Source organism: Hermetia illucens, chromosome 4 (genome assembly GCF_905115235.1).
Source record: "Hermetia illucens chromosome 4, iHerIll2.2.curated.20191125, whole genome shotgun sequence".
Classification (NCBI taxonomy): domain Eukaryota; kingdom Metazoa; phylum Arthropoda; class Insecta; order Diptera; family Stratiomyidae; genus Hermetia; species Hermetia illucens.
The window spans coordinates 90,390,634-90,416,619 of NC_051852.1; the positions used below are offsets into that span (position 1 = coordinate 90,390,634).

Consider the following 25,986-nt stretch of genomic DNA (forward strand, 5'->3'; position numbering starts at 1 on the left):
CATCGCTCACTTTTTTGCTTGCACATAAGCCAGCCCAGGCTGCCTCATGTTCGTGCAACCTGTTATTGTTTGTTTCTAGCTGGAGCGTTGTTGTTCTTTTCGGAATGTGAAAAATTTGATGTGATTTATGTGGTTTGCTACTGCCGACTTTGGAAGTTGAAGTGCATTCCTTCTAAATTGAATACAGAGTTTATCTAAATAGCAGGAAGGCAAATTTCCGGTTAACAGCCACTAACAAGAAGCCCTGCACATACGTCGTGCTTGAGTTTGTCATCATTACTAGCGGAAAAAGCAGGGCTAATAACTGGTGGAATCGACGTTTCGCTCTTGGTATGACTTCACCCCACTCATAGGATTGAAAGATCGATCCTTCAAGTTAAGTGGAGTTAGTGCACAGTCTGCCACAGCCACACGCAAGGGACTTGGCTGCTCTTTACTGTAGAAATAAGTGCGTAGCGAGTCGACCTGGCGGTGATGCTGAGCCGCTACGACAACCATGTACCTGCTTCGAAATGTCATGAGGCAGGTTTATTAGCTCCACGGCAGAGATTAGATTATGCTTTCGGTATTTGAACATAGTAATCCGTATCCGCCGCTGCCAGCTCAGTTTTCGTTCACAACAATATTCTGAATGTATAAGCCAGCAAAGGGATAGTGAATGGACTCTACGCACTTATTCTATTTCACGATTACTATTTCAGTATCAGCTTTACACGTCGCAGAAATTCGGGCAGCGGAGCATCTTTCAACTCGAGCATGGGCAACATGGAAGTCATATTTCATTGCAAAACCATTCTCTCAATCATCACCAGATTCTACCCCAATACCCTTTTGCTTCCGTTACCGAAAACTTGATTGTCTGAACGCTCTGTTGGCATTCGTTAAGTGACTTGTTGAAACGCTGGTTCCTTGCTTACGTTGCATTTTGAACACATCTGGAGTGACTTTCGTTATACCGTCGCTACCAACGACATACGACAGACAGTTTCCACTTTAGTGTGTCCAGGATTTCAACCAAGGATGTCTCACTAGAGGTGACATAGTTCCGATAAACCTAGCATTTTCAGTGCTAATAATTTTAGGGAGCCTCACCGACATTATAGGCGAATTTCCCATGACGGATCTTTTCGGTCACTCAAATCAATAACCCGAAAGCGAATATTTTACCGTGCATCTGATTGCCACAACTGCACCTAAATACACAAATGATTGGAGTTGTAGGAGCCAAATATCAGCGCACAGTCGAGATCCAAATTCATCATTGATTTGAGATAGAATTAAGCCTGGGAATATTTGGTCTATTCAAAGGATCCATTTCCGAAAATTCTATACAGTCTCTTTGGAATTCGTTCCGAACCTCAGCGGACACTTCAGCTGGACGGTGAGGAAGAGTGCTTCGTCGAGTACTGAAACTGTTGCCTGCAGTGCGGCGTGGTGTTGTTGATGCTGCCACTTCTGCCCCCATCGACTTTTGGTCACCAGTTTCCGCGATGACCCCGAATTGAACACGTTTTCTGGCACTCAGTTACGTGCGTGTATTGCAGGAAGCGCTCGTCGAATCTCTTACACAACAAGGGACGGCAAAATGTTGTACTGGCTTGTACCTGGCCTCGCCGTTGTTATTTTGTAGTAAGGGTGAATGATAAAGAGGTTCATATTCTCAGTCCACTTCATCCGTACCTTACGCAAAATCGCTAAAGTGGTGGCTGCAAATTGTGGCGGAACAGCTACAGGAGGCGGAACCATGCTCCTTGTCATCGTTGCGCCTAGACATGGAGTTGCCTCATGATTAGCGGTTTCGATGTCGTGCTGTTCATCATTGGAGTCTGACCGAGTCACTAAGTCGGACAACTCCACCGGTACAAATGGCGGCCTGGCATGAGGCCGATGTCTTACGGTTCTTCCTTCTCGCCAGAACGGTCACAGGGAGTAGTCGTTTTATCCAGCCACGAACTTACTAAGACCGGGAGATCGTTACAAAAAAAGACAGTTTTCCTTTTAAATTGTAGTGAAAGGTGTTTTATGTGATTTCTTGAACACTAGTATTAAAATATTTAAAATATTTAAATATTCTGCTGGAAAGCAAGTGGGAAACAATTGGAGCAGTGTGATATCCACATTTAATTTAGCGAGGGATATCCCCATTTAACTGCCAGATGTGGCGACAGCTTGCACAATTAGTAATCTGCAAGATTGCAAGATTTCTGCACTTTCCCCACCTACCCTTCAATCATTCAGACTAAGGCTATCTATCTCTCCGCCTTTCCCAACTGGCGGAGTTTCCTCCATTTATCTTAAGCTTGTGCATTGGTAATATTTTTTTTAGAAATAGTTTTCTTTTATTTTTGTGGGCCTTCTCTCTGATCTGAATTATAGTTAAAATGAATTTCAGTTATATTTTTCTGGTTTGAGCTTTGCTCTTGCTATCCTTTTCTTTGACCCTTCAAGAACCACATTAGACAAGTCGCGCTTCGGGTATAAAGGTTTTGTGTTCATCTTATGGAAGAAACTGCAACGCACATTTTTCTATCCGTATATAGTTACAAATCCAACATATTTCTTCATATCGTCCCAAATTACAAGGCATGCGGCACATATTACAGCTATAGATATTATCCTCACCCTAAACAAACAAACTGCTTATTTCCGAATACTGGACATGTATACATATGCACGTATATAAATTGATCGTACGCATATTTTCGATTTACTTCGCGCAAAAAAGCATACATATGTACATATATAGCACGTATATTAAATACGATTGGTTTAATGTACAAATATATCTATCTGAATTAGCACACATATACTATATACCTACATAAACACACGACTGTTTAGAGTAATTGATATTCATATAGAGATGACTAAAAAACTAAAACAAAATAATTCTTTCCGACCCTATTCATACGAACTCCGTTCGGTGTGGTTTGATGTGTGATGATGACGTCATGCAGGTTGCAGAATACAAAAAATTCACGAAAAACGGCAAAGTTTCACCCCCTATAACTTTGTTAGTAATAGTTGGATTTTCTACTGTTGTGCATTATGTTATCCCTTATTCCCGTCCCCCTTGTACTTCTGGGATGAACATAAGGGGGGTTGCCGGGTAAGTTTTTAAAATGTGTAAATATACAACTATTAACTTTATTTGTGAAGGTACCGAATGTATTTTGAGGCCTAGATTTTGTAGAGATGCACCACTGGGATTTTTTTTCAGATTTTTCGGTTGGATAGGTTCTGAGAACGAAACTTGTTATACTTTTTGGGGGTCATATTTTGAGTCTCCACTCTCCTATGTTTCACTCCATATCAGATGTGGAACCAGTTTCGAAAAGTACTAATTGAGCCCTTTCATTTGAAATGGCCACATTTTATGAAAAAAACTGTTGTACCCTCGTTTCATATGCATGGGGAGCCCCCCCCCCCCCCCCCGTTTCCGAATAAATCGGGTGCGACAGACAAGCAGACAGGCAGACGGACAGACAGACATAAATGTTTTAAGTGCCGGCAGTTCGGCCACATTGCGAAAGCCTGTACCAGCTCACAAGACAGATCTAGTCTGTGCCGCAAGTGTGGAGAACAAGGTCATTTTGCGAAGGATTGCGACGGAAAGTCCAAATGCGTGTTCTGTGTCGAAACGAAAAATCGCGACAGCGCCCACATTGCGGGAAGCAGTAAATGCCCAGTGTTCAGAAAGGCGTTCATAAATAAGCACATATGAAGTTTATGCAACTAAATCTGAATCACTGTCGAGCGGCCCAAGACCAGCTCTCCCAGAGCGTGTTCGAAAATAATGTCGACATAGCTATTGTATGCGAACATTATGAAAATCTGCGTAGTGGAGTATGGGTAGCTGATAAAAACAGCAAAGTCGCGATATGGAGCTGCGGAAGTCGTGCTATAGAAGATGTGAAAAAACATCCAGAGAACGGATTTACACGTCCTAAGACAGGATATATCTATAGTTGTTACGCAGCCCCCAGCCTCACTCTGGAGGAATTCACTTTGTTTCTTGAGAAACTAATAATTGCCGCCGACTTCAACTCATGGGCAGAAGAATGGGGAAGCAGAAAAACAAATGCAAGGGGGCAAATACTGCTAGACACATTCTCGCGTTTAAATGTCGTACTTGCGAACTCTGGGGGAGCCAACACCTGTCGGAGGGGAGAATTACAATCGGTAGTAGACCTCACGAGTCACCATGCTGCCCAAGACGTGGCTGAGAATGCGGAGCATGTTGTATTTGAGTGCCCAAGGTTTACAGCACACCAGGCTTGGGAGCAAGTGGTAATTGAGCTGAAAACGATTCATCAACAGCTAAAGCAACAGAAAGCAAGAAAGGGAGCGAACAATAATGAGCCGCAGTTAAGAACTGATGCAGCCCCGCGATGCAATTCCTATAGCAGTCCCGTGGGGAGAGTGGAAGAAGAAGGAGGTGCTTTTAGTGAGTAGAAGTCTCACATAACTGCATGGCAGGAGCCAGTGGTAGGTTTTGAACCTTTCCACCTTCTAACGATGACAAAAAAAAAGACAGACAGACTTCGACTCGATTCTATAAGGTTTTGTTTCACACAAAACCTTAAAAAGAGGCATCTCCAAAAGTTTTTTGCATGAACATTATTTGTGAATGGTATTCATTGAGAAACCATTCGAAGTTGTGTCTCTCAAGAATTGATGTATAACTCAAAAATTCTATTGTGTGGTTGGATACCAGCTGATTAATCAATGTGTTCAATACGCTTAGCGAACTGACGGAAGTTTAGAATGGCCTACTTGGATACACTTTGTGCGGGAGGTTTCAATTGCAACTATGAACAATATTAACGAACGACAAGCAACATTGAAGGTTGATGAAAGGGTTTTAGTCATTCGCCGTGATTGGGATGGTCCAGGATCGGGGGGCTTTCCTTTAGACACCATAATTTTCGCAAAGCAAGATGATTTGCGGCAGTTTATGAGCTATTTACTTGTTGTTACTTGTTTCATAGTTCAATTTTTATCCTGTGCTTTGGGGCACCCATCTAATCTGTGGCTGCCGTCTCCTTTGTGTTAGCGACCCATCTCTAATGGCAGTTCGTCTACTTTATTTGTGGGGAGGATTTACTTGCTAATTTTGTGGTTGCGCATTTGGCAATGGTATTTTTAGTAGTAGTACTATGCGGGTTCAAAAGCACGAATAGGCGTCATTTTAGAACTTACCCTATTTCTCTCAGGCATTTATAATGGTTGCTGTTTAGCTAATGCTTAATGATTATTTTAGGTACGATGGAGCTCGATGTTGGCTTTTTCTTCGTCGGCGGTCCTTCTAAGATATTATCGTTTTGGTAATGGGCTAATCAATTTTATTTTTAATTGCTGCCATCGACTTTTACTAATATTATACTTACACTGACCGGTATACTGTTTAGGAATGGTTGTGAAGGTATACCCATCAGAATGACCGCGCTATCTCACTATTTAACTGAATTGTTTTTTCGATCAGTCCGATCAATATCGATTCGTTTGACTGGATAATCAGTTAGGTATTATGAAAACCAAATATTGCATTTTTTAAGAAAGATTCACTAAAGCGGGCAACCAGCAAAAGGAGAAAAAATACTTTTTCAGGAAATTTCCATATTTTCGTTTTCAAGATTTTGTGTCATACCTGATTTTTTCGGAAACGGCTCAGGCTATTGGCACAACAATTTGGTTAGAACATGTGGTCTGTAAATTCCTTTACATACAGCAAGTGACGTCATTTTGGGTTGAGTTTAAGGACGGCTTCCCATACATGTGAACGGGGGGAGTAAATTTCTTTTTACAGAACATGGTCATGTGGGGAAATGAAAGGGCGCGATTAGTACTTTTCGAAAATGATCTTACTTCTGATGTTGGGGCAGGCATAATGCATAGTGAGGGCCAAAAAAATATGTGCCCCAAAAAGTGTAGCAGATTTCGTTCTCAGAACTTATCCAACCAAAAAGTCTGAAAACACGATGGTGCACCTATACAAATTCTAGGCATAGAAATACATCTCACTCCGATACCTGTTGAAATAAAGTTGATAAAAGCATAATGTCATATTTTGGAAATTTACCTGAAAACTCCCCTTAAGTTCTTCCTAGTACAGAATTTGGTACCATCATAAGTAATAATGTAATATACAATTTTGGAAAGTATGAAAAAATGCAACTATTATTAGCAAAGTCAAAGAAGATCAAAATTTTGTGTTTCACTTGAATTTACCTCTATTTGAGACGTGTTTTCATCGCTATCTGAGACGGGTATGATGTCGTGATCATATAAAGCGAATTCATATAAACGACGGAGTTGAATATTTTGTATCAAGGAATATTTTGAATTTTTAGCTATGTACGAATGAAAAGATGTACACAGGAAATTCCTTACACAAGATGAACACAAAGCGTTTATAGCTGGAGCGTCCAGTTTCCGCTATTCCGACTTGTTTATAATTTGTTATAAATATGTAATAAATTATAGCTGAGTTAACTGAATGGATGCCATATTGATTGAACCAAGGACCCAACCTTTTGAAAGTTCCAACCTTTTGACAGTTCTTTCTAAGAATATTTGTAGGAATTTCCCCACAAAAACTCCTAGAAAATTCCAGTAAATAATTCTAAATAGGATGAAATCCGGATACAATTGGATAAAATAAACCCGACTCCGCACCTAGGATGTGTCCCACTTAAGTGGAATTCCATTAGCGACAGCGATTTCATGCAAAAAACATTCTTCCATTCATGTATTTATTCGAATCCTTTTTATCCTGCAATTGTTGTCAAAGTGTTGGATATAAATACTTAATCATTGCTACAAAACGCTTTCAGAATCCACCACCGAATGCGTATGTATGAATATTTGAATAGGGAAAACTAGGCTTTTCATTGCTTTCATTTAACGTCACTCGTTTTGTTTGTTACATGATGTGGGACGAATTTAATTTATTGTACGCTATGCCGCGGTGTCCTGGGATGAATGGGTTGCGTCATTTACACTGAAATACTTGACCAAATGTGATCCTCCTATGTACATATGGGTAAAAGTATTTATTTAAAACTATTTACTTGTTTAAGCATATTTTGGTGATATGTCAGCATCCCAAAATTGACAGGATGATTATGGATGGTATAAATTAGAATGTTTCTACGTTGTTTGATAACAAATTAGAGCATACGATCTACGTATCATTTAAAAGTCGTTTATGATGTCACTATTATGTTTTAGCAGCAGATCACAACCATTGGCAACATAGTTCTAAGGTATTGTCGCGAAGAATGGATTTCCGAATAGAGAGTGCCCTCACGCAAAAGACCTTCAGCTATCGGACTACAATTGGTTGTGCGCATGTTCCTCGGCAGCAATTTCGGTGGTTCCCAGAATTTTCGTTTTCTCCAATTCGAGCGAAAATTCCAATGATATAAGCTGGACATTCTAAATTTAAGCGTAGTAGGATGGTGGAACTCTGAGGAGTACTCCTCTCCCTCTTGCGGTAGCCAATATGAATCTGGTGATGGGTTGTCTCTGACGGTGAAAATTGTGTTCTCTTGACTTGGTAGCCGTCCTCTGACCGGGTTTTGACTGGAAGATTCAGGACCAGGTCATGGAGCCTCACAATTGTACACTGCTTTGAATCAATGTAGACTTTCGGTATAGTGGAGAAGGATGTAATTACACACAGTTGAGAAGAGGCTTCCTAAAGGTGGCATTATAAAAGTGATGGGTAATCTGAGACCACTTGTGTTTCAACTGACCGGCACCATACGAGCAATTAGGTTGACTACTTTACGATTAGCAGTAGATTTAAGAGTTATTTACTGGATGTGCGCGGCAGGAGACGCGCTGACATCGGCCTCGAAAGGAATCACGCTTGGTTGCTTACCTTTGCTTACGTATCATGGCCGCCACTTCGCGATGGGGGCGCGTGGCGCTCAAATTCCCATATCGTGCCGAATCCCGGAAAGTTGAAGATAGTGTGCGCCGTGACAACAGGGAATTTATTACTGCACTCGTCAGGAAAGCAGAAGATGACGCGAACACAATGATTTCTGAAGTGTAGAAAGTATGATGGAAAAATGGAAGATTGTCCTGAGAAGGGCGTTAAAGGTCGAATTCTCATCCACCATGACGGGCAACTCCTACCTTAATAAGGAACTCCAGACATCCCGGTTTTGCGCCGAGGTCCACCAATTCGATATCCCTAAAAGCTGTCTGCCGTCCTGACCTATGCCATCGCTCTATCTTAGGCAGGGTCTGCCTCGTCTTCTTTTTCTACTATAGATATTGCCCTTATTGACTTTCCGGGTGGGATCATACTCATCCATACGGATTAAGTGACACGCCCACCGTAACCTATTGAGCCGCATTTTATCCACAACCTGACGGTTATGGTATCACCCATAGATTTCGTCGTTATGTAGACTACGGAATCGTCCATCCTCATGTAGGGGACTAAAAATTCTTCGGAGGATTCTTCTCTCGAGCGAGGCTAAGAGTTCGCAATTTTTCTTGCTAAGAACCCAAGTTTCCGAGGAATACATGAGGACTGGCAAGATCATTGTCTTGTACAGTAAGAGCTTTGACCCTATGGTGAGACGTTTCGAGCGGAACAGTTTTTATAAGCTGAAATAGCCTCTGTTGGCTGATAACAACCGTTTTTTTCATTCATTTCATCATCGTAGCTGTTATCGGTTGTGATTTCGACCCTAGATAGGAAAAATTATCAACGGTTTCAAAGTTGTATTCTCCTATCCTTATTCTTCCTGTTTGACCAGTGTGGTTTGATGTTGTTGGTTGGTTCGTCTTCGGTGCTGACGCTGCCACCATATATTTTGTCTTGCCTTCATTGATGTGCAGTCCAAGATCTCGCGCCAATCACCCCTTGCTCGATCTGGATGAAGGCAGTTTGTATGTCTCGGGTGGTTCTTCCCATGATGTCGATATCGTCAGCATAGGCCAGTAGTTGGGTGGACTTAAAGAGGATCGTACCTTTTGCATTTACCTCAGCAAAACGGATAACTTTCGCGAGGGCCAGATTAGAGGGCGCATGATAGGGTATCCCCTTGTCGTAAACCGTTGTTGATGTAGAATGGTCTTGAGAGTGATCCTGCTGCTTTTATCTGGCCTCGAACATTGGTCAGGGTCAGCCTAATCAGTCTTGCCAATTTCGTCGTTTCATGGCCGTGTACAGTTTCACCCTGGCTATGCCTTCATAGGCGCTTTAAAGTCGATGAAAAGATGGTGCAACTGTTGTCTATATTCCAACAGTTTTTCCTTCGCTTGCCGCAGAGAGAAAATCTGATCTGTTGCTGATTTGCCTGGAGTGAAGCCTCTTTGGTATGGGCCAATGATATTCTGGGCGTATGGGGCTATCCGGCCTAGCAAGATAGTGGAGAATATCTTATAGATGGTACTCAGCTGCACTGTGTGATATCTCCCTTTTTATGTATGATACAGATAATACCTCGTTGCCAATCGTCAGGCATTGATTCGCTGTCCCATACCTTGAGCACAAGTTGATGAACCACTTGGTGTAATTGGTCGCCTCCATATTTAACCAATTCGGCTGTAATTCCATCGGCTCCTGGCGACTTATGATTTTTTAGCCGATGAATTGTACGGACTGTTTTTCCTAAACTTGGTGGTGGCAGTATTTGTCCGTAGTCTTCAGTTGGCGAGACCTCCAACTCGCCGATGTTTTGGTTGTTCAGTAGCTCGTCAAAGTACTTAACCCATCGCTCCAATATGCCCACTCTGTCGGGAATCAGATTTAACTTTTTGTCTCGGCAGGATGAACATCGAGCTGTATAAGGCTTCATCCTGCTGACTTGTTGGTAAAACTTGCGTGCCTGGTGCAGTTGCTCCATGTACTTTTTTAGTTCACAGACCTGTTGGTTCTGCCAGGCTTCCTTTTTCGTGTGTGAAGTCGCTTCTCCTCTCGACGGAGTTCGTGATAAGTCCCTGCGCGTGCCCGCGTTCTTTGGGAATGCAACATTACTCGGTATGCGGCATTCTTCCGTTCCGTTGCTAGCTTATATTCATCATCAAACCAGCTGTTCCGACTCCTTTTGCGGTTGGGGCCAGCATCTTTGTGGCCGTATCCATGGTAAAGTTCTTGAGGTGATTGTGAAGATCATTTGTTGATGCTTCATCTCCAGGTCCTCTGTTGACTGCGGCATTTCCGGCATCCATTTCCCTCTTATAGGTGTCACGGAGGGCTGTGTTATGGATAGCTTCAGTGTTCACTCTCACCTGATTGTCGGAGGGGATTCTAGGTGGTGTTGTTATTCGAGCACGGAACAAAATGCCAACGAGATAGTGATCCGAGTCTATATTGGCCCCCCTATATATTCTGACATTCATTATGACTGAGAGGTGGCGGCGTTCGATGAAGACGTGGTCAATTTGGTTGAAAGTGGTCCCGTCTGGAGAGGCCCATGTGTGTTTGTGGACCGCTTTCCGCGCAAACCAGGTACTTCCAACAACCATTTCGTGTGACCCTGCTAATTGAATAATCCGCAGTCGGTTATCATTTGTATTTTGGTGTAAGCTATGGGAGCCAACGTATCGCCTGAATACAGGCTCCTTCCCTAGTTGGCTGTTAAAATCCCCAAGTATGATTTTGATATCATATCTGAGATAGGCTTCGAGGGTTCGTTCTTTTGCTTCGTAGAAGATATCTTTCGCCGACTCTGCACTCTCCTCTGTAGGGGCGTGAACGTTAATGAGGCTGATATTTCTAGACTTACCTCGCAAGCGCAGAGTGCATAGCCGGTCGCTTATGTTTTCAAAGCCGATAACAGCAGGTTTCATTTTTTGGCTGACTAAGAAACTTACTCCGAGCACATGGTTTACTGGATGGGCACTATAATATATGGTGTAGTGGTTCTTCTCCAGGAAACCGGTCCTGTCCAACGCGTCTCCTGTGGGTACTAGTCCACGTTTCGCCCTGGGACCTGTACTACCCTTTGACCACCACCAAGAGAGGAATCATGTCGGCCATTAATGCACTTGTGGCGCGGCAGGATTCGCAGCATTCGAAATTTATTTCGAATGTTGCGAGTGCGAGCGAATAGATGGCGCGGATCTATCCACTTTGCGTAGCACGCCACGGGAGTGGAGGACCGGCGAGAAAAGTGTGCCATGAGTTAGGGGCAGAAAAGAAACAGATGAAGCGAGACTTCTCTTCTGCCTCTAACGTTATGGAAATGAGGTTTCCAACTCTGAACTCGTGACTTAAAACTAAAAATATCGTTACAATGTCAATTAACAAAGTGTTTAATTAATAAAGTTAAATTCAAAAATAAAATTGGTTAAATACTTAATTGGTGACCCCGATATTAAAAAAGTGACAAATTGTCCGCCATCGCCGCCATTGGTGAAGTTCTATTAACGACAAAATTCGTCCGAGCAACACGGCAGAAATAGAACTTCCAAAGACTGAGAAATCCATCAAAAACATCAGTAGACCGTACGGCAAGCGATTTTCACGCGTTCGCATCTACAGTTGAGTGTGGAGTGCCGTTGTAAACATCACGAAAACGTGTCGCATCTCCACATCCCGAGTCGGAGCAGAGGCAAGAAAAAACGCGAGAAAACTTTCTCTACACAGTACCTTTCGGTGAACAGCGATGAGATAAGTGATTGTTTATTGGCAACAGCTATGTCAACAATTGAAGAGCGCCGAGCGTATCTCGACAGTCCGTACTTCAAGTCATACATTTACGGGAACTTCTCGCCGTTCTACGCCACCATCGCTGTCTGCACCGCGTTGGGCGTTTTCCTGCTGGTTTTGAACGCGATCTGCACCTGTTGCTCGAAGCACCGTCATTATTGGAAGGATCGCCACACAGGAAACCGGTGGCTGGTATCCTTTTGGACAGCGACTCCGCACAAGCAGCCTCCATTGGATTTCACTGAGCTCCGCGACGTGAGCGAGTTCAAGCCAATTCGGCACATCGAAGACGTCGAACAGCCTGAATACATTCCCCCAGCCCAGCACCACAACGATCAACAACAGCAGCAAACGGACGTCCCCAGCACCGCCAACGCCGCAGCTACAGCCGACAAATTCGACCAGCGCCGCCGTCGAGGAGGACCCCAGCTCGGCTTGAAAGTTATACTTAAGTGAAATTATTGTTCAATATATTAAAAGTTAAAAAGTAGTAATAAAAAATTGAAACCGCTGCAAGAGACGGCGTGGAGGTGTTTAGCATCGCGAGTTCTCCATTTCATTGGTGGTGTTTTTGGTCTGCGCTGGAGAGCGTCCGCTTCGGTCGTCGTTTTTTCTCGTTTCGTGCGTGCATTTGTGGGTGCGGCCTGCCGTGTCGGTGTAAAGTTCACCGCGTTTCAGTATAAACTCACCGCGTTTGCATCTCAATCTCGTACTTCTCGGTAAGAAAAATGTCGTTTGACAATAAAGACGCGGCAGGCCCATCGGACCCGCAAGTGACCGCCCTCGCCGTACGCGTTCCTCCGTTTTGGCGGCGGAACTCCGAGCTGTGGTTCGTGCATTTGGAAGCACAGTTCCAAATGTCCGGCATCACATCGGACGCGACCCGTTTCAACTACGCGGTGGTCGGCCTGGACGAAGAGTCCATACTTCTGGTGTCCGACGTAGTGAAGTCGGCATCGTACGTGCAGCTCAAGAGCGAGTTGATCAGGCGCCTGTCGGCAAGCGAGTCGGCAAAATTAGACCACTTGCTGGCGGGTTTAACGTTGGGTGATCGAACTCCCAGCCAATTGCTTCGTGAAATGAGGCAATTGGGTGGGAGCAAGATCGGCGACGACCTGATCAAGTCGCTCTGGCTGCGTCGGCTCCCGGAGGGCACCCAGGCGATCCTCGCTTGCGTCTCCGGTTCCTTGGAGGAACTGGCAGCGACGGCCGACCAGGTGCAGGAGGTGTACGTACGCCCAACCTTGGCGGCCGTTCAACCACCGTCGGATGAGGTGGGTGACTTGAGGCGCGAGATTGCCGCTTTAACAGCCAGTGTGGCCGAGATGCGGGCGACGTTGGACGCTCAGCGTTCGGGCGCCAGATCGCGAGCACGCTCGCTATCTGCCACCCGAAAAGGGCGATCAGGTAGCAGGTCGTCAAGACAGTCCACGGACCAAGGGATTTGCTGGTACCACCGCAGATTCGGGGATAAAGCGACAAGATGTACGCTACCGTGTAGATTCTCTCCTACCGCAAAAAACTAGGTCCGCGGGTGGTCTTGGCGGCGGCCACCCAGAACGCAGCGCCACGTCGCCTAACTATTTTCGACCCCCTCAGCGGACGCAGCTACCTCATCGATACTGGTGCGGAGGTTTCGGTTCTTCCCGTACCTCGGCAACATCAACTTTTCCCTCAACCGCTCAAACTTGCGGCAGCAAATTCTTCCCGCATAAACACGTACGGGTATAGGCAAGTGGACGTGAGTCTTGGCTTGCGTAGGACGTTTTCGTGGCGTTTCATCCTGGCGGATGTCAGCTTCCCCATACTAGGCGCAGACTTCCTGTGTCACTATGGATTGCTGGTGGACTTGCAAAACAAGTCTCTTATAGATTCCACGACCAACCTTAATTCGTCGGGACATATGGCACCCAGGCAATAATCTTTCCGTTCTTTTAGAAGACATTACCGACTCTCGTGTTCGGGCACTTCTCCAAAAGTTCAGCCAGATTACTACCAACTGTAGTCTCTCCAAACCAGTGAAGCACAATGTGCAGCACCACATTATCATTACTGGTTCCCCGATCTTCTCGAAGGTGCGTCCTCTACCATCTCAGAAACTGGCAATTGCACGGAAAGAGTTTGAACAACTCGTTCAACAGGGTATCTGCAGGCCCTCAAACAGCTGTTGGTCTTCCCCACTGCATATGGTCCCTAAGCCAAACGGCGAATGGCGCCCATGTGGGGATTACAGAAGGCTAAATGCACAGACTGTTCCTGACCGATATCCAATTCCACTCATCCACGACTTTGCGCATCACCTCGCGAATTGCCGCATCTTTTCGACCTTGGACTTAACCAAGGCTTATCACCAAATCCCAGTAGCTCCTGAAGACATTCCAAAGACGGCAATATGCACACCCTTTGGACTCTTCGAGTTCACCCGGATGACTTTCGGATTGTGCAATGCGGCGCAAACCTTTCAAAGGTTCATTCCCTCAGTCCTGCGAAACCTCGAGTTCTGTTTCGTATATTTGGATGATGTTTTGGTCGCTTCTTCCACTGAGTCTGAGCACTTAGCCCATCTCGAGTGTATTTTTCAACGTCTCCTTGAGGCCGGTTTAGTCCTAAACGTTGAGAAATGCAAATTCCTTCAACAACAGGTGAGATTCCTCGGCCATTTCATTTCCCCTGAAGGAATACAGCCCGACCCAGACAAGGTGCAAGCGATAACAAGCTTCCCGCGTCCAAAGACAGTGAGGGAGTTGAGGAGGTTCTTGGGCATGCTGAACTTCTACCGTCGTTTCCTGCCCAAGGCCGCCCATCTCCAGTCCATTTTGAACGCGTACTTGTCTGGCCCCAAAACTAAGGACACACGAGAGATCGTGTGGTCTGAAGAGGCTATCTGCGCGTTTGACAAATCCCGTCAACAACTGGCTGACGCTACACTCTTGGCATTCCCTCTGCAAGATGCACCCCTAGCCGTTTTTGTTGATGCCTCTGACATCGCAGTAGGTGCTGCCCTTCACCAAAAGGTGGACCAAGTTTGGCAGCCGTTGAGCTTCTTCTCGAAGCAGTTGAATCCCGCTCAACGGAACTACAGCACCTACGATCGCGAACTGCTCGTCGCATACCTGTCCATCAAATACTTCCGTTTCTCCCTAGAAGGCAGGCCGTTCACAGTGTTCACGGACCATAAGCCTCTCACGTTCGCTTTGAAACAGAAGCCCGACAAAGCGTCCCCTCGTCAGCTTCGACACCTGAGCTTCATAAGCCAGTTCACGTCAGACATCCAGCACGTGTCCGGGAAGGACAACATTGTTGCTGACGCTTTGTCTCGTGTCTCCGAAGTTAACATCCCCGCCTCACTCGATTTCTCGGCTATTGCCAAGGCGCAAGTGGATGACGCAGCACTTCAGAGCCTCAAGTCCAACCCCAAATACAAATTTCGGGAGTTGCCCATCTTCGGCTTAAACCTCTCGCTCTGCTGCGAAGACTCGGAAAAGGGACCTCGGCCATACATTCCGGCCACATTTCGCAAGGAAGTGTTCCACGCAGTTCACGACTTGGCGCACCCCGGCATCAGGACAACAAACCGGTTAGTCACCGGAAAATACTTCTGGCCCTCCATGAACAAGGATATCAATTCCTGGGCCAGAGAGTGCATCGCATGCCAAAAGTGTAAAGTCTCCAGGCATGTAAGGAAAGAAGTGGGCTCATTCCCCCGCACTACCAAGCGTTTCCACACCATACACCTCGACATAATAGGGCCTTTGCGAGACTCGCACGGTTATAAGTATTGCCTCACAATCATCGACAGGTTCACGCGGTGGCCTGAGGCAATACCTCTGAAAGACATTACGGCGCAATCATGTGCTGAAGCCCTCTGTCGAGAGTGGATACCTCGCTTTGGCGTCCCTGCAGTGGTCATCACTGACCAGGGAATGCAATTTGAGTCCACCCTTTTCTCCGAGTTAGGCAAACTCCTTGGTTTTAAACGCCAGCGGACTACTGCATACCACCCGCAGTCCAATGGGATGCTAGAACGTTGGCACCGGACGCTGAAAGCCGCCATTATGGCACGCGACGACCCGTCCTGGACTCAAGTCTTGCCTCTCGTCCTACTCGGCCTTCGAACAACCCGCCGAGAGGAATTTGCTGCCAGCCCCGCGGAGCTGGTATACGGGGAGAACCCGAGACTCCCAAGCGATCCGGTCTTCGACAAGAGATCGGGTCTCACGGAGTCGGGGTTGGTGCGTCTGCTGAGGGACAATCTCCGACGCATCAAAGCGCCACCACCCACTCGACACTCGTCCATACCTGCTTGTTCGCCCAAGGAACTGGACACATGCACGCATGTGCTGATCAGGACGGATGCCGTCCGGAAGCCGCTGCAGCCTCCATATGAGGGCCCGTACCGCGTTCTCGAGCGGGGAGAACATTTCTTCCAGCTCGAGATCGGTGGTCACAAAAAGGCGGTCTCTTTGTCCAGGCTGAAACTCGCGTGCGCCCCGAAGCAACGTCGTGTCCGCTTTGTGGATTAACGGCGAACGAAGTTCGGGGATCAGTCGCCGAAACCCCTAGGTTTCATCTGGGGGCGGAGTGATGTGGCGCGGCAGGATTCGCAGCATTCGAAATTTATTTCGAATGTTGCGAGTGCGAGCGAATAGATGGCGCGGATCTATCCACTTTGCGTAGCACGCCACGGGAGTGGAGGACCGGCGAGAAAAGTGTGCCATGAGTTAGGGGCAGAAAAGAAACAGATGAAGCGAGACTTCTCTTCTGCCTCTAACGTTATGGAAATGAGGTTTCCAACTCTGAACTCGTGACTTAAAACTAAAAATATCGTTACAATGTCAATTAACAAAGTGTTTAATTAATAAAGTTAAATTCAAAAATAAAATTGGTTAAATACTTAACACTCACACGAACTAAAGTCGCTGGATTTGAGTCTTCTCGGAGAGTTATTATATTTATCACTGCACCTGAAATTTATTTAGATCTGCTATTTCCAATCGTCCGGAAATATTGTTCCGTTTAAATTTCGCTGTCGCAAAGATAAAATAATCGTGGAATGCATTAAAGAACACCTCGAAGGATTTATCGGCAAAAAGCAGGCTGGTTTTCGCGTTGACTACATCAACACACTACGGTTCAGTGGTAGTACATTGGGAGAATTTAGATGTGCGCTTCACCTGCTCTTTGTTGATTTATATTATTGCATTTGGTGTGTTTACTTCTTAGGGTAGTAGATGGCATCCACAGGCTGTGCTTCACCTTCATTATCATCCCACTTGATGCTGTGCAAGTGATAACGTCCGTGTCCGGATGACTCAAGTTGTTAGAGCGCTGGGCTCTCGTAGCAGAAGGTCGCGGTTCAAATCTCACTAGTTGCAGAGGGACTTGGTATCGTGACTGGATGTCGGATAGCAGTCGATTCGGCTGAAAATGAGTACTTGAGTCAAATCAGGGTAATAATCAAGACGAACAAAGGCATCCACGACGACTGGGATTCGAATCTAGTGTAGCGAAATTGAGAGGCTGACGCTCTACGCCCTCGATCATCGTGCCTTCAAGCGCAACTTATGAAGTTCAAATTGACACGTGCTCGAGTTAAAATCTCAGAGGAATTTGAGGTCCAAAGCAGAGTCCGTCAGGATTACATCTTGTCATCGATATTATTTCTTCTTGTTGTTGGTGACGTTCTGCATGTTGTCTTGTCCGGAGAACATGAAGGAGTTCAATGGAATGTGATATCTTTTCTTAAACACCTCGACTACGCTGACAATATCGGTTTACTTTTTCACTGGATCATGGGCTTGACCCAGATGGTTTTCGATTTAGAATGAGAAGTAAGTAGATTTGGATTGAAGATAAGCACTGGTAGTGTCATGGATCATCGCATTTTCCTGCATTAATGGGCAAACCATCGAAAGGGTCGATCAATGTATATATCTAGGAAATATGGTTTCTGCTGACGGTGGCACAGAACTGGATGTTGCTCGACGCGTTGATAGTGTTAGATCCGCTTTCGCTGCTTTATCTCAACATCAAGGTCAAGATGAGACTGTTTTGTGCTAGTGAAGCATCCGCTTCGAAAGCTTTCAGCGACGTATCAAGGAGACACATACGAATAGCGCTGGCAGATGTTAATTCCGCTAGCGGTAAACTGGCGCCGGAGGTTTAGAGCTGAGGCTTGGCTTGGAAGAGCAACCAGGAGCTGGACGATTTAGACATGAATGTTTTTATATAGGAATATTTGAACCATGCTTGTAACGTGTATGCTTAATGTCGGGCTACTCACTTTAGTATAAAACTGACATTCAAAGTCTTAGATTGCAGTGAAATTGCACAAAAACCAAAAAAGTTGACCAATTATAACGTTTTTAGTGATAGTACAATTTCTACCATACTCGCCAGTGTCATTCTCTATATTATAGCCTATATTACTGCAAAATAAATGGGTTTCAAGTCAATTTCTAAAAAATGTCAGTTTACCAAATAGGTGGTTTGCATAGATTTATCAGAACGGTATTATTTTTGGACACGTATCGGGTTCATGGAGATGCACGCGAGGTTTTCATTCCGAAAGCGGGCAAATGTGTCTATTCTTTTGTATTAAAAACCCTAGAACACTTCCTAGCCATCCACTTAGGGAAATCTCAGCACGCCGATCTCAAAGGCTGACATTAGAATAGGACTGGAGAAGTACCTTACGTATTGGATAATATCCATGCTACAATCAGGATAATTCAATTTGATCGAGGAGGTGCCATTTGACTAGGTTTATGAGCACATCTCTTCGGTGCCCTGATTGATAATGATTCTACGGATATGAGATTGGAACGGAGTGAAGATGGGGACGTATTCCGACGGCTTCGTGATATTGGAGTCAGGTATACTTCTCTCCATAATGAGTGAAATCATGGAGGTCGCGTTGGGGCTGCAACTTACGGACGCAGTGTAAATCAAACTAACACGGAGCGGATGTTAGCGGTGAGAAGGCCTATGCAGATTCTGCAGCCGAGTACGGTTCTCTTGAGGTACACAGCTGGGGATGTTTCAACTGAGTGATAGCCAGGCTGAGCAAAAAGACAATAGAACGAAACTTAATAGGACTGGAATAACGGCGTGTGTGTGCAATTAGGAGTGTGCAGTCCTGCATAAGTGATGCTCTCCATGTGCTGCTACATCTCCTCCCCTGGACACGTTGTAGCATGCAGTACTATTGGTCTCCATAACTCCGGATAATGAAGAGCGGAGCGCTACAGATATAGACACAAACCAAGAAGAATAAGTTGGCCGACGGTCTGTCCAGACGCTAGACCCGGTATGTCATACAATTCGCATTGCTGAAGTTGCGACGAGGAGGAAGAAATCCTCAAATACTTTCGTTGCGATTGTCCAGCTCTAGGGTAACTAAAACTAGTAGTTGATTGGGGCCACAAGGTAATCAATTCTTTGGCAACCTGAAAGAGATATCCGATTGCACGATCGGATAAATTTTTTTCTTTATAAATGCTACAATCTGCTTTTCATTTTGCTCTCCTTGCCCTTCATTCAGCAGTTATTGTTTGAGGATTTTATGGGATCAAAACGCAACTAATTGTGCCCGTTAGTGTGGCCACTAATAATTATCTACCCCCGAACTTATTCATCCTATTAAACAGTATCAACACTACCGGCCACGTGAATGACTTAACATCACATTACTTTATATTGTATAATACCATCTTAACAATTACTTAATCAAAAAGCCAGAATTCTTCATATAAGGAAAACACAAAACCTTTGATAAATGAAGTGTTCATCTACCGGCTTCCTGAACTGTTTTATAAATTCCGTTCGAAAACAAATGACTAATATCAAATGGGCCATGCTGTTTACATAGCATACTGGTCCCACACCCAAATAAAGGAGGAAGGTTTGAGACAACCTACCTTCAGGTAAGGAGGTGAATAGAGTACACTTGGAATTACTTCATTATGTTAAATCCTACCTGATCTCTCTTCGTGACAGACCCCGCGATGTCGTTGAAAACAATAATGATTGCTTTGAACCCAGAGCCTCGGAGAAATGCTAATGCATTCACCTCAGTTGACGTGGCACGACAGGACCCGGCCCTGCCAAGCAATCAGCAATGGTTCTTGACACATGGAAGCTCTGTGCACTATTGATTCGAAATTATTAATGTGGTTAGTGTAAAAGGATGAGGAGCAGAAGCTAATCTGCTCTATGTCGATCAAGCTTTCAAGATGTTCTTTGATGCGGTCCACGACTATTTTAGTTACTATCTTTGTCACGCCAGGGAACTCGCGGATACTTCTTCAGTTTTCATATTTAAAACTAGCGTGTTCCTTTGGTAGCTGAACGAGCATCCTCTTCTTTCATGCTCTGAGAAACGTCTTGGAATCCCAAGATTTATGTACAAGGGGAAGGAGCATATATGCAGTAACTGTCGGGGGAGCGGTAAACAACTCTGCGGGGATACCATTAAGCCCAGTGGCTTTACTCTATTTGAAGGCATTGTTAGACGAAAGGATTTTTCTTCTGTTTGGAGGAACAGTCCATATGCACATGTTACGGCGAGTGGTCATTTCATCCACAAGAGGAGGCACCTCATCGGATGTGATGCGGTTGCGAAGTGGTAAAGTGTTCTTTCAACCTCTTCAGTTGCTCGTCCTCGTGGATGAGAAGTTGACCGTTAAAGTCCTTTACAGGATCATTGACACGGTATAAACTTCCGAAATTATTGTGTTTTGCGGCAACTTTCGCTACCTTGCCCAGTGTAACAGCAAATTGTCTCTTGTCGTGGTGTATACTACGTTGAACTTCTCCGGATTTCGTGCGGTAGTGAAGTTCGAGGGCGTCACGAGCGCCATCACTCGCAGCGGTTAGTAGGGCCTTCAGTATGCTTTCACGATTCCAAAATCAGCCATATCTTATGATGCCCCGTTTGTGATGTGCCTGACGACCTGCGTGGTCCGGCCGATGAGGAGGGGGGAGGGGGCGCAATTCCCCAATCCTGCGAGAAGTGGTGGATGCATAATGCAAGCGAACGTAATCAAGAAACAAATGGTGATCCCTTTCGAGGCGATGTCAGCGCCTCCCTTGTTACCAACATTTAAGGAATAGTTTCTAAATCTACTACTAAATGCGAAGTAGTCAAACTGATTGCTCATGCAGTGTCAGTCAGTTAAAACCCCACTGACCTTGTGGTAGGCTCTGAGCTCGGAGAATTTGCAGAAATTCAAATCTTCTTCATCGTCGTCCTGTCGTCGGAGCCCACTTTGGAATTCAGATTATCCATCACGATCACAAAGTCATTTGTAGGAAGCCTCTTCTGAACTGCGTGTAATTACTCCTAGAAAGCATCCTTTTCCACTTTATCGGAAGTTTCCGCTGCTGCATAGCACTGTACAATTATGATGCTCCCCAATGTGGACTGGAATCTTGCATTTGGAAGTGTCAGAAACCGTGTTCCAGGTGAAGATAGTGCGTAGCTTCCAGAAACAATACCACACCGAATTCGTGTCTGCTACCACTTACCTTTTCAGAGTACAAAAGCACATTGCCATAAGTGAGACAAGAGGGGAAGAGTACTCTCCAGAGTTTCGGTAGCTCAATTCACTTAGGCCTACAATGTCAATCTTATATCGTTGGAACCCCCGCTTCAATTGGAGAAAGCAAGCATTCTGGAGACTTTCGCTATCATTGGTGAGGGGCGTGTGCACATAAACCAATTATAGTCCATTTTCGATAGCCGAAGGTCTTCCGGGTGACGTTCATCCCTATTTCGAAGCGTTGTTGACGTTTCCAGCAACCAACAAATTTTGAAGCCCCTTCTCGTCACTCCTCTTTGTTCTTGTTATGGAAACTGTCACATAGGATATCCAACGTGAAGCGCCCAAAACACATAGCAGAGCTGACCTCGAACAACTTGTCCAAAAATGAAATGATCACCTAATCATAACACGGTCTGAAACTGAATCTAAGTGAAATCGCATTTTTGACGACCGATCTCGATAAAACCGAAGCTTTCACTGTCATTGGCGTTGCGTTATGAAAATGCTTCAACTCAACTTGGATAAAGTGGCCTGGTGATCGCGGTATAAACAAACGTCTCAAATCTACAGTTACAATTGTACAGTCGTCTGGCCTGTCACCCTCGAATTGTTCATCGGCTATGAAAGTAAATGAAGGGCACCTCACGATAATGGGGAGAATGATGTTGTATTGGACCAGTGGCGTGACACGCACTGATCACATCCGAAATTAGAATTTATTCGATCGATATGGGGTGCACCGATCGGGGAAAAATTGCGAGAGAGGCTTCTTCTATGGTACTAACGAGAATTCATTTGCCAAGACTGGTCTGAACAATGGTGGCTTGATATACTGGATGGCGACTTGAAAGCCTCGCGCCTCCTCCAGATTAAGCCTTGGACGGGACAAAATGGCGCAACCGATTACGACGAGCCGACCCCACTAGTAAACGGGAAAAGGACTAAAGAAAAAGAAGAGTTGTAGTCGTGACGGAATGTAGGGGTCGTTTCCTAATTTTAAGAAAGTCTATTCTTAGCTGGTTCCACGAATATGGTATAACCATTTCAACCTCAGTCAGTTGGTGGTCAAAGGGTAGTATAGGTCCCAGGGCGAAACGTGGATTGGTACCCACGATGGAGCATAAAACCTGGGAAACGCCTGCTGAACCAACATCAACAGCTCTACTACCAAACCCTATCTCCACCTCCACGAGGTGACCGCTGGGAGCTCTTTCTTAACGAAAAGCTGCAGACGGAGAAGGATGAAGGTGGGTCTCCCGCGCCTAAAAACGGGACAAATTGTACCAACTGGTCCTCCAGGTTGGGGGTTGGGTAGGGCTGACAACCCTATAGGGAAAATAACTTGTTACGAAGCCACAACAGGAGCCTCGGACTGGACGGATTACACAACGACGAACCCACCAACGACAACGGAATAACGATTAGCGCATTTTCTCATGGAAGGTGCGCTCCTTGTACAGAGATGAAGCTGATAAGCAGCTAGCCGATGCCCTGTCCCAATATAGGGCTGATGTAGCAGTGTTACAGGAGATGTGTTGGACAGGGACCGGTTTCCTGGAGAAGAGTCGCTACACCATATATTATAGTGGCCATCCGGTAAACCAAGTGCTCGGAGTAGGTTTCTTAGTCAGCCAACAAATGAAACCTGCTGTTATCGACTTTGAACACATAAGCGGATGGCAATGTACTCTGCGCTTGCGAGGTAAGTTTCGAAATATCAGCCTCATTAACGTTCACGCCCCTACAGAGAAGACTGCAGAGTCGGAGAAGGATACCTTCTACGAGGCAGTAGAACGAACCCTCGAAGCCTGTCCCAGATATGATATCAAAATCATACTTGGGGATTTTAACAGCCAACTAGGGAAGGAGCCTGTATTCAGGCGATACGTTGGCTCCCATAGCTTACACCAAAATACAAATGATAACCGACTGCGGATTATTCAATTAGCAGGGGCACACGAAATGGTTGTTGGAAGTACCTAGTTTGCGCGGAAAGCGGTCCACAAACATACATGGGCCTCTCCAGACGGGACCACTTTCAACCAAATCGACCACGTGTTGATCGAACGCCGCCACCTCTCAGTCATGATGAATGTCACAACATATAAGGGGGCCAATATAGACACGGATCACTATCTCGTTGGCGTTGTGCTCCGAGCTTGAATAACAATACCACAATACCAATCCCCTCTGACAATGAGGTGAGAGTTAACACTGAAGCCATCCACAACACAGCTCTCCGTGACACCTATAAGAGGGAAATGGATGCCGCAATAACCGCAGTCAACAGAGGACCTGGAGATGAAGCATCAACAAATTATCTTCACAACCACCTGAACAGCGTTATCATGGATACGGCCACAAACATACTTGGCCCCAACCGCAAAAGGAGTCGGAACGGCTGGTTTGACGATGAATGTAAGCTAGCAACGGAACGGAGGAATGCCGCATATCGAGTAATGTTGCATTCTCAAAGAACGCGGGCATGCGCAGAGACTTATCACGAACTCCGTCGAGCGGAGAAACGACTTCACAGACGGAAAAAGGAAGCCCTGGAACCAGCAAGTCTGTGAACTCGAAAAGTACATGGAGCAACCGCACCAGGCACGCAAGTTTTACCAACAAGTCAGCAGGATGAAGCCTTACACACCACGATGCTCATTCTGCCGAGACAAAGAGGGAAATCTGATTTGCGACAGAATGGGCATATTGGAGCGTGGGTTGAGTACTTTGATGAGCTACTGAACAACCAGAAAATCGGCGAGTTGGAGGCCCCGCCAACTGAAGACGACGGACAAATACTGCCACCACCAAGTTTAGGAGAAACAATCCGTGCAATTCATCGAATTGGTTAAATATGGAGGCGACCAATTACAACAAGTGGTACATAAACTTGTGCTCAAGGTATGGGACAGCGAATTAATGCCTGACGATTGGCAACGAGGCATTATCTGTCCTATACATAGAAAGGGAGATATCACTCAGTGCAGTAATTATGGAGGTATCATGTTGCTGAGTAACATTTATAAGATATTCTCCGCTATCTTGCTAGTGTGGGAGGCCAGATAAAAGCAGCGGGATCACTCTGAAGATCATTTGACATCAACAACGGTTTACGACAAGGGGATACCTTATCATGCGCCCTCTTTAACCTGGCCTCGAGAAAGTGATCCGTGATGCTGATGTAAATGCAAGAGGTATGATCCTCTTTAAATCCACCCAACAGCTACTATGATGAAATCCGCGCACGGTTGTTATTAGCCAACAGAGCCTATTTCAGCTTACAAAAACTGTTCCGCTCGAAACGTCTCACCATAGGGTCAAAGCTCTTACTGTACAAGACTCTGATCTGGCCAGTCCTCATGTATTCCTCGGAAACTTGGGTTCTTAACAAGAAAAATTGCGAACTTTTAGCCGCGTTCGAGCGAAGAATCCGCCGAAGAATTTTTGGGCCTCTACATGAGGGTGGACGATTCCGTAGCCTACACAATGACGAAATCTATGAGCGATACCATGACTGGTTGTGGATAAAATGCGGCTCAATAGGTTACGATGGGCGGGTCACTTAATCCGTGTCTATGAGGACGATCCAGTCCAGAAAGTCTATAAGGGCAATATCTATGGTAGAAAAAGAAGACGAAGCAGACCCTGCCTAAGATGGACCGATGGCGTAGTTCAGGACACCAGACAGCTTTTAGGGATATCGAATTGGTGGATCTCCGCTCAATACCGGGATGTCTGGAGTTCCTTATTAAGGCAGGCATAGGCCGGATACCGGTTGTTGCGCCGTTGGTGATGATGATTTCAACCTCGGTATAGATTTGATAAAAAAAGTCATTGTAACGGTTTCTTCGAGTGCACCATTGTTTCAAACGAATGTTGTTGGTCTTTTTACTAACACTTTGGAAAGAGCATCAAAATTTAATTATTTGATTAATTTTTATCGAAAAAGGTAATTATTACTTCCTTACCACTATCCGGATTTTATTTAAATTCTAATTTGATACGATCAATTGAGTGAATGATTAGTAATGAAACTACTCGGATTAATAAAAGAAGGTTACATCATGTTAATTAAAAATTATTTCGCTCCAAGAATTAATATTTGGAAAAGTGGATACGCATATTTTACCCCCATCCGAAAATAAGTTCTCGACATTGGCATTGCCTGAATTATTTCTACATTAAGAAAGCTCGGAACAGCTTCATAATTCCATGCATTTTCTTGAAAACTGGAATAGTTCGTTCTTGGTGAACAAATATTTGCTAAAAACTAAACCCATTTTAGTCACATGACGGCAGAGTGATGACAACAATAATTATTGTGTAACCACCCGCAAAGCATTTCGGAAGTGTTTGACAAATAATGCGGGAGTATTCATCTGTCAAAACAATTATTGTCTCATCCGCTTGATACTTCATAGGTTATAATGGATTCCAAATAATTTTCAAATGCTGATATCAAGCCAGAGCTTTTTATATGATTGGAGGATTTAGATGCAGTCATACAATGATGAACTCCCTAGAATAAAAATGGGCTATCATTCGAAGCAATCATTTTTTCTATCATTCATTTTAACTCCGAAAGTCTTCAAGATCTCGGAGTGAAACTTATTCAATTTCCAAAACTCCTTTGGATATCTTCCAAATTCCAACGAAACCAATCATGCAAATAATTTTTCTTATTACTTTCTTGCATAAATCCTTGTGATTGAATCCTAGACACCAGTTTCATTCTCGCAATTTTCACTTCGTTCAAAA

General features: G+C 45.0%; 1 protein-coding gene across 1 annotated transcript in view; it reads left to right on the forward strand.

The window, feature by feature from the left end:
- The first annotated feature begins 11,615 nt into the window (after positions 1 to 11,615).
- The window catches only part of LOC119653998, a 77,495-nt gene continuing 63,124 nt past the window's right edge, over positions 11,616 to 25,986 (forward strand). The window contains exon 1 of the mRNA XM_038059159.1: positions 11,616 to 12,108. Coding sequence (XP_037915087.1) covers positions 11,669 to 12,108 — 440 coding nt within the window. The 5' untranslated portion in view covers positions 11,616 to 11,668. The remainder of the gene's footprint in view (positions 12,109 to 25,986) is intronic.